The 9,396-nt window shown below is 44.7% G+C and overlaps 1 protein-coding gene across 2 annotated transcripts in view; it reads left to right on the top strand.

The window, feature by feature from the left end:
• The window catches only part of SOX5 (SRY-box 5), a 404,814-nt gene that overhangs the window by 392,132 nt on the left and 3,286 nt on the right, over nucleotides 1-9,396 (top strand). For both annotated transcript variants that reach the window (XM_025214719.1, XM_025214720.1), the window contains exons 14-15: nucleotides 4,388-4,604; nucleotides 9,333-9,396. The exon at nucleotides 9,333-9,396 is cut by the window's right edge and continues 3,286 nt beyond it. In XM_025214719.1, coding sequence (XP_025070504.1) covers nucleotides 4,388-4,604; nucleotides 9,333-9,396 — 281 coding nt within the window. The remainder of the gene's footprint in view (nucleotides 1-4,387; nucleotides 4,605-9,332) is intronic.

Raw genomic sequence — 9,396 nt, 5'->3', positions numbered from 1 at the left:
TGGCTTGGCAGGGTTCAAGATGATACGCACTGGTTCAGCACTCAGCATGTGCCCCACTTCATTTGCATGGGTGGACCACAGCTGTGGAGGTACTCGTGCCAACAGTTCCTCTTGCAAGTAGGAAGTGTCAGGTTCAGAGTACTCCTGGGTTAGCAAAGCCACAAGCTCAGTTTCCCTATGTTCTGGTACCTCAAGGTAAACACCATCTGGGCTACAATAAATCACGCATCCCAGTTTACACAACAAATCCTTACCAAGAAGGTTGACAGGTGCACAGGGGCTAAGAAGAAAGGCATGATTTTCAGACAAAGGGCCAATAGAGATGGAGACAGGTTCAGAGACGGGATGTGGGATAGGTTGTCCGCCTATACCGACAGCATTTATAGTTTCAGGAGAATAAGGTAGAAAAGGAAACTCAGCAGCCTTTAGCGTGGAGCGGGATGCTCCGGTGTCGACAAGACAGGAGACAGGTTTACCAGAAATAAGGCATTCAACAAACGGACCAGATTGGTCAGTAGCAAGCAAAGGAGCGATGATGTCACTGTCCCTCAGGCTGTCCTATTCAACACTGGGAAAATTGACAGGAAGTGGAGGTGGGGGCAGGGACTGGGGTCTGGGTCCTTGGCCGGGGCGCTTGGGGCATTCTGATTTCCAATGTCCTTCTTGCTTGCAATAATGACATTGGTTCCCATAGCCTGGGTTTTGTGGGCTCAAGGATCTATCTCTTCCCCTGAATCTACCCGGGCCTCCCCTTCCCCGTCCTCGTCCCCTTCCTCTACCTGGACCCTGCAACTGAGAAATCTGTAAGGCCATTAACTTAAACTCGGCATTGTCTTTAGACCGTTCCAATTTGTTATGAAAATGGTTAGCCGCAGCAAGGACTTCAGTCAAATCTTTAGTTTCCCAGCCAATAATTACTGTTTGAATTTTCTCAGCAATTTTAGGGTTAAGTCCCTGGATGAATGCTGCCACTATTGCTTGTTTAGCATTTCCGACTGGGTTATCCATTCCTGAGTATCGTTCAAATGCCTGTTTGAGGCGTTCCAAATAGTCACTGGGGTGTTCATTTTTGTTTTGTTTACAGGTATTTATTTTGGTCCAGTCTGCCTTTTTTGGGCAAATTGTGAGAACTGCCTGAACCAAAGCATTTCTCTTGTCAATAAAGTCTTGGCCAATCCCTGGGTTTTGATCTGGCCAAGTACAGGCAGCATACAGACGTAGCATAGTTTCCTTGGGCAAAATCGATCGCATGAGCTGATTAATGTCAGCCCATGTTGGATTATAACAATTTATAACAGTCTGCAATTCTTCCTGAAATTTTTCTGGGTCTTCCCTGATTTTGGGGAATTTTTGAGTTAAATTGTAGAGATCACCTGGAGTCCAGGGTGCATGCACGGTTACTATATTTTGTCCATCGGTGCCAATGCCTGGCATTTGTCTTAGGGGGTAAACTTGTGCAGCTCGGGATCTAAGATTGATGGGAGATCTTTCCATGCCTATTCCCATTCTTCTAAATACACCTGTGGTGGGTTGTGACCCAGGAGTAAATTGCCACACTGGTGATGATTGAGTGGCAGATATGGTGGATGAGTCCAGACTATTAAGCTCCGTGGATGGATTTACTGAAGGAGCTTCAGCTAATGAGTTACTAGCCTGGGCTGCAGCCTGATGTTGAACCGGTTGTTGCTGATGTGGGAGTCCCAGGAGAGCAGGGTTCGAACAAAGGTCAAGGATATCCTCTGCTGGCTCCGGTGGTGGGGGCGCCCCGGGCAATGCTGGATACATCGGAGCGGTGGCCGGCGTGTAATTTGGGGGAGCAGCCAATTTCTCCCGAACAGCTTGTAACTGCTGTTTTAATTTTTCTTGAGAGTCTTTTAGGCTCCTAGTTTGAGATTCTGTCCGCCTTTTGGACATTTCATCATACCAATAAAAGAACGCGTCCCACTGGTTTTGTGGTGTTTTGGATCCACGGGACTCTAAAGCCCCTCTTAAGTGCACTATTTTATCCTGATCAAATGTTCCTTCTTGTGGAAAATGCTTCACAGGATCATCCCTAGTATACCAGTTCCACTTATCCAGGTACTTGCAAGCCTCGGGAGAATAGTGTGTGTACATAAAGTACGCCGGAGTCCCCTTAGGGGGGACGGGAACTTGTTTAGACTGACTCGTTCCCATTTTCAGTCACACAGGGAGACGTAGGAGAGGCTTATTTAGGATGTCCGGGCCGCTCAGTGCCTTGCCCCGCAGTTTTTCACTGCCCAGACAAAAGGCTTCTGACCCGACACCGGCTCATAAAATGGAAATGGGAAGGGAAACACAAGAGGAATCCTTTCACTCCTGCTCTCGGCAGAAGCTACTGGGACAAGGGGTTTGGAAAAGACAAAATCACTCAGACGCCCTGTCCACTGGGTCACGAGGTTTCAGCTGGGCCCCCTTGCTTTCGACGCTACCTTTTTTAGGCAGAATCGGGGCGGCTAGACCCAGCCTTAGTCCCAGACCTGGTCAGTGGCTCATTTTTCTAAATGCACACACACACATTTATTCAATCACTGGGAAGCCCTGTCCACTGGGTCACGAGGTTCCAGTTGGGCCCCCTTGCTTTCAAAACTGCCCTGTCAGGCAGAATTGGGGCGGCTGAACCCAACCGTAGTCTCAGACCTGGTCAGTGGCTCATATTTCTAAATACACACACATGCACATTCATTCAGTCAGCCAGACCTCCTCCCCCACACCGCCTTAGTTAATTAACGACAAGCCCGATGTGCTGTAGGATGAAGGTGCTTCATACAGTTTCTCCCTAAATAAAACGTACGTTACCAGACACAAAATGGGATCCTTTACCAGACAGAAAATTTTAGCCGGCAGTAAGGTTCAGACTGACCTGTTTTAACAAGGTTCAGATCCAGTTACCACGGCCAAGTTGGGAGCCTACAGGCAGTCCTCCTCCGAAACCCCAATAGAGATTTTGAATTAGGTCTCTTACCTCTCAAGTTTGGCGCCTCGGGGTTCGGGGGGGGCAGTCTGCGGTCCTCCTTTCTCAGCCTGTGTTCTGGATCCGAGTCACGGCACCAGGAATTGTCGTGGAAACACACGCAGCATACTTTTGGGTCAGGTCAGCAGAAGCTTTTATTTAAAAGAAACTATAGCTGTAGGGGGGATTCCAAAGTGACATGGATCTCCCAAGCACTTGGAAGGGGTCCCCCCCAAGAGCAAAATCAGGAGGCTTATATACTTTTTAACAGTTGCTTATAACTCACGTGATCATATAGTGAAATTAGCATGAAAAGCGGCTATAACATTATTTCATTATTTCTTTGTTGTAATCAGGATGGGAACTAATGGGGGAGGCGAGGTTAGTTTACAAACCTCCTTCTTGCACCTGCAAATCAGAGTTGTACATACTTTTTGCTATCTTCAAGGCCGCGGTGAGCGAAGCAGTTGCAGAGGAGTTATAAAGAACAAACACTTTCTCTTATCTGTTCTACTATACAGAGCCAGCAATTCTCCACAAAGCGGTTATGTCATCTTATAACTAAAATAGTCAAAGTTTAAGGCATATATTTTTTCTGATTCCACATAATATTATTCTCCTCCAACAATACAAGTTCTCTGCTGAGTGAGAATTCATGACTCTGTAGATCAGGAGCTCTAGGAATTAAGGCCTCATTGAGACATACAGGACAATTCACACATCTCATATCTATTGCTTCAGGTTCACTGCAGGCAGGTAGACATCAGTTATAATCAGCTTGTGGTTTTTCTTACCACAACAAAGAGCTGAAAATACGTTTTTGATAATGAACAATTAGACATTGATATAACGCAGTTCTAACAGCCAGTACCCTAGACATGGATTTTTATCACTTGTGTCTTAGTCCTGGGTGGAACAAGAGCAGCCAGTTCACAGCCTACAGAACAGGCATTAGAACAGGAAATGAAGAATTATTCCAGGTCTTAATGAAATTGTGAGTGAACATGGGCAGTGAATCTTCCATACTTACCCTTACAGAAAGTGTCAGGGATTTTCAGTGATTACTAGTAGTCAGTACCCTGGGTTTCTGCCTCATCTGGGCACTTGGGCAAGTTTCCCAACATTTTCTTCTGCCAATACGCCTCACTTAAAAGCTGACATATTTAAGAGCAGTGTCAATAAAATACTGACTCAAAAGAAAAGAATGCCACAAACAAAACTACCCACAGCATTTCCTTTACCACATGGCCATACTCTGATTAGTTTGATATCCAAAAAAGGGATATCAAGGACCTGACCTCCCTTGTCTAAGTGGCTGACAGTCTCACAGTGCAAAGCAATAAGTCCACTGGTGTCTTGTCCTGAAAGACATTTGTTTCTCTTGCTTAGAAAATGTTTGTTTTCTTTTTCTGACAGGATCTCGCTGGAAAGCTATGACAAATCTAGAGAAGCAGCCATACTACGAAGAGCAGGCCCGACTCAGCAAACAGCACCTGGAAAAGTACCCAGACTACAAATACAAGCCAAGGCCAAAACGTACCTGTCTTGTAGATGGCAAAAAATTGCGGATTGGCGAGTACAAGGCAATCATGCGCAACAGACGCCAAGAGATGAGGCAATATTTTAACGTTGGGTATGAGACCTTCCTAGCATACTACAGATTCTAATTTAAACGGTCTTGTTGTGGGGGGTTTAGTGTTGTAAAATTTGTATTTTATTAAAAAAGGCTTATAAGTTTCAAGGCCTGAGACACTGCACTGGAAGTCAGAGCTGTTCATGGCCCATTGCAGTTTCTTTCCTTTGTAACTTGGGCCAAAATTCATCTTATTCCCATATTTGTAATACAGAAATGTGATATTTTATGATCTTCAAATGAAGAACACCACAAAAATGCTGAATATTGTTTCCTCATGGGGCTCTACAAAAGATAGGTGAATTAATCTGTGTAAGTTCCTGTTGATCCTGTTGATCCAGTTTGCAAAAGAACAACTCTGCAATACATTGAAGACAATGGCCCAAGTAGGTTGATCCTTACTGGTAAGGCCAATGCAGACAGAAACTCACCTTGAACACTGTCAATCAGCTCTCACTGGGCATGTACAAAGAGCCTGATGGCTTTTAGTCATGCCACAGATGTTTCCTCTGCAGTAAAATGCATCCTTTGCTGGGTACAAGTCTCAAGAGGACTAGTTCAGATAAATATCCAATTACTAATTGTCCTGATTTACCTAGGTTTTTTTCCCTCTAGAAGCCTGCCTGTGATTCCCTCTGTGAATAGTTTTTGGCTTAAGCTACAATAGGTCAGAAGCAGTAAAAAGAAAGACTTGTTTGGGTTTTTTTCTGTCTCCCCACCAGGAAATGGAGAGCTACACAAAACATAGTGGTTTCAAGTAAAAAGTCTCCTGGCTTCAGAAAAGATGGCATTTGGGTCCTGGTCAGCTTGGGTTGAAAATGGAATAATTTTTACTGTTATTGGACTGGATTGTGTGTGTCTCTAGTTAATGTATGAGAGCACCAATGAAGAGCAGACTATCTCTTGGGCTGCTGTTAAGTGTCATCAGACAGGGTTTTAAACAGCTACAGTGTGCATTGTTATAATAAACAGCTCAACAGAAAATTTGAGCTGCTTAACCCTGTGGCGCTGGCAGGTCCAGGGATCCCACTGGTAAGCACTGAAACAAACACAGGGAAGTCAGCCAACATTTGGCATCAAGAGATTTAAAAAAAAGGGAGGGGAGAGCCTTTTTGAAGAAGAATAAGTGGCAACAGAGCCCCCAAACCATTGCTTATCTGACCAACACGCACGCTTTCTAATTTTTTTGAAATAACCTTGCAACATTTTAAATATTCAACTTTCCAGATAAGTCTGACAAATACCACTTGAAAACAAAGCATTCTGGAAATAATTTGTGTAGGGTTTAGAGAAAGGGACTGGGGTGAGAAATCCTGTCTCTGTTGAAGTCAGTGGCAAAACTCCCATTGACTTTAGTAAGACCAGTTGGAGTCAGGATACCTATGTTCCCTTCCTGTTGCTGGCTCTGATTTGCCAAGTAACCTTGTGCAGGTCATTTAGTGCTGACTTTTTTTTTTCACAGAAATTTAGCTCCCATTCAGGAACCAAAATAAGAGAACAATTTTTCACACTAGGTGCTGACAAATTTTGTAACTTGTCCAGGACTAGGATCTAACTGAGTGATGGGCTTTTTTTCAAAAAACTTATTGTTTTCCTTTTCACTTTTCTCATTTGTAATAATTGTTTAATAATGCTTCCCTTGTGTAACCATTGTGAGCTTTAATATCCATAGAGTACTTTGAGATCTTCCACTGGAAGGTACTAAAGGGGTGGAAAATTTTCTTTGATTATTGAACATTTGCAATGTTATAAAAGCCACCATTTAAGTGTAAAGTGCTCCTATTAAAGATTTAAAAAAATTGAAAAGCACTGAGTCCCATTTATACAAACACTGATTCAAACAAAAAAATTTTAGCAGATAAGAAAAAGTAATTTATATCAATGACACAATATATATTGGTACAAAAATAAAACAATAATGATTGCAGATGAGATGGTGCTTTTGAAAGTAAGATGTTCTTCATCAATCAGAACAGTAGAAGCTAGCACAGAATAGTAAAAGCAGTTGTAAGTGGGGGAGAGGGGATTCCCAAGGGTAGCTGACAAACAGCACAAGCAGCTGATTACTGGGAGATCAAAGCCTATCAAATGGGAGGTGCCACAAGGCACAGACACAAGTGACAATTTTTGCCCAGTCTAGCCCCTGATTGCAATCTACAGCTGTGACCAAACACAACTGCACAGCTGCAGAGTGCTTTAAAAGGGCCCAATCCCATGACAGTTTGAATCCGCATTGCATGAGGATTAAGATGCTTCAAAATGGAGCGCCTTCAGTAACTTGTGTCTGCATGCACTGGTAGCAGGGCTAGGCTGATGCAGCTCAACCCTGCTCCCAGCACTATCTTCAGAACGGGAAGTGGGGAAGGGAGTGGAGGGAGTTCAGTCTGTGGGTTTTGCAGCCGGCCAGGGGGGGGGGGGGGGAGGGGGGGGGGGGGGGAGGGGGGGGGGGGGGGAGGGGGGGGGGGGTGGGCTGGGGGCCCCCCCCCCCCCCCATCTCCCTGTCCCTCCCTCCAGTGCTGGCTGGGCAACCCCTAGAATGAGCTCTATCTGCTCCCTTTCCCCCCTGCCATTCTGAAAACAGTGCCAGGGCCAGGAGAAGGAGAGGCATTGCTAGGGGAACGCAGCTGCAGGCTCTCAGGTGCTCTAAACAGCAGCTCAATTCTTCAACTCCCGGAACCCAACAGCATATATCTTTTGGGTCTGGGGGATTGTTGTAACTCATGGCACTTCCTGCAAAGCACCATGAGTTACAAAGGGCAGCTGCTTTTCTGTCTGTGCCTTCAGTCTCACCTTTCATGTGTTGAAAGAATCCAGGAATCAGGTAGGTTATTATGTGCCATAAACCAGTATCAGTGTTAAGTCTTTGGTTCTTAGGGTCCAGACAGCTTATGAATTTTTGTTTGTTGAATTTTTTCTGTGAGAGTTTATTCTGGTCTCTAGCTGGCATTTAGTTTCACCCACATAGTTGCCATTTAGTGCATTGGATCAAATAGTTTGGGAAAGGCATGCGTAGGAACCCTGGAAGGTGAGGTGGCATCCTAGAATGGCAAGCAGCAAGTATTAAAACATGTGGCAAGTAATTCCAAACCAATGTAAAGATGTTTGGCACTGCAGCCTTTCAGGATCACTGTAGTGCATCAGGCTTAGTGTGTTGGCAGTACACAGTCAGGCTGAGGAACAGGGAAGGGTTTCATTCTTAATTAAGGATGTTTATCTCAAGAGATTGCACCCTGTCTCCTATGGCAAGGCTTTTCAGTACAGATGGACACACTGCTGATGACATTACAATGTGCAGCATGTACTGAAGAGCATTACTGCAATGGAATTACTTCATGCAGCAAGGAAACAAAAGGAGCATGAATTTTAAACCTCTAGGCTTGTTGGGACCCTGGAGCTTGTCAGGGAAATAAACACTGGTATAACACAGCTAGCATTCTTGATATAAAAAGGGAATTTCGATGGCCTAAAATAATTCTGCTTTCATTACCGCATACACATTCCCAAGGCTTAAGTGTCCTATGGAGGATTTGATCAAACACTCACATTGCTCGCATGTCTTATTTATTTATTTTAAAATAAAGCATGTTAATCATTTTAAGTATTTTTCCCAGTTTCATATGCCCCCCCTCAAAGAATCTAGTTTTGATAAACAGCCCTTGCTTTTGTAGGCCCAGGAGGTTGCCCTTATTTATCGAAAATGTACAGCAAAAGCTGTGTTAACTGGCAATTTATTAGCCAGAAAACCTTTCTAACTGGCATCCAAGGGACGCGGCAAAAGCGAAACCAGAAGTACCACTTCCAGGTTTCGCTGCCGCTGTGAGCAGAGTTCTTGCCACTTCTTCGGCCCACGGCCCAGGGCAAAGCAGCCTGCGTGGGGCAAAGCCCGCTGCGCAGGGCTCCCCTCCCTGTCCCCCAGCACACTGACGCTGGGGAGTGCACCAGATGCTGCACATTTGATTAACCAGAATATTTGATTGACCGGCATCCCCCATTCCCGGTGGATGCTGGATAACAGCTTTTACTGTATCCTCTTTCTTCTTCTCTCCCTGCCATCCTATAGACTTTACTTATGCTACCTCTAAAGTTTCATGGAATTACCACATTGCAGGGCAAAGCCTCTGGCAATCACTCACCTGCTCAGGTGGGCCACAGACAGCTTCTTGTTCACCTTCTCTTTGTCCTTCAGGTTTCTGGATAAAGGGCTTATTCCCAGCCCGAATCAGGCTTTCAAATAGACTCCCCATTCCTTAGTCCATCCTACAATACCTATTCAAACGGTCCAGGCCAAGCTACCTTTCCTAGCAGTAAAACACTGTCTTGTTTTTGGCTCCAGGTATGCTCTCCAACTTGTGATACTTGCAGGGGAAAGCTTTTTTTAATTTTTTTTTTTTAAGGAAGGAATATTTGTCATTGGCTGTGTGCTTCTTCACCCAGGAGGGAACCTGGCATTACAGATAAATGAACCCAGGCAGCAAAGTTCAGATACAGACTCAGTTTCCTAAAGCTTAGGGACATCTGCATCAGTTGTTTGTGTCAGGCCTGACTTAAGTAACATGATCAGTTAATGAAGGTTGGAAGATAAGGATGGGGAAATTGTGGTGTGGATCATCTAGGAACCTACCCCACCAATCTCACTATGATGTGCAATGAAAGTACAAGTTGCTATCCTGTCAGTTGTTTCTTTCCTCTTCCCAGTATTTAAAATGTGTTTTTATTTTTCAATTACAGGCAGCAAGCACAGATTCCGATTGCTACTGCCGGTGTAGTCTACCCAGGAGCCATTGCCATGGCA

The sequence above is a fragment of the Alligator sinensis genome, unplaced genomic scaffold (genome assembly GCF_000455745.1).
Source record: "Alligator sinensis unplaced genomic scaffold, ASM45574v1 scaffold1024_1, whole genome shotgun sequence".
NCBI lineage: Eukaryota > Metazoa > Chordata > Crocodylia > Alligatoridae > Alligator > Alligator sinensis.
This window is presented reverse-complemented; position numbering and strand designations above follow the sequence as displayed.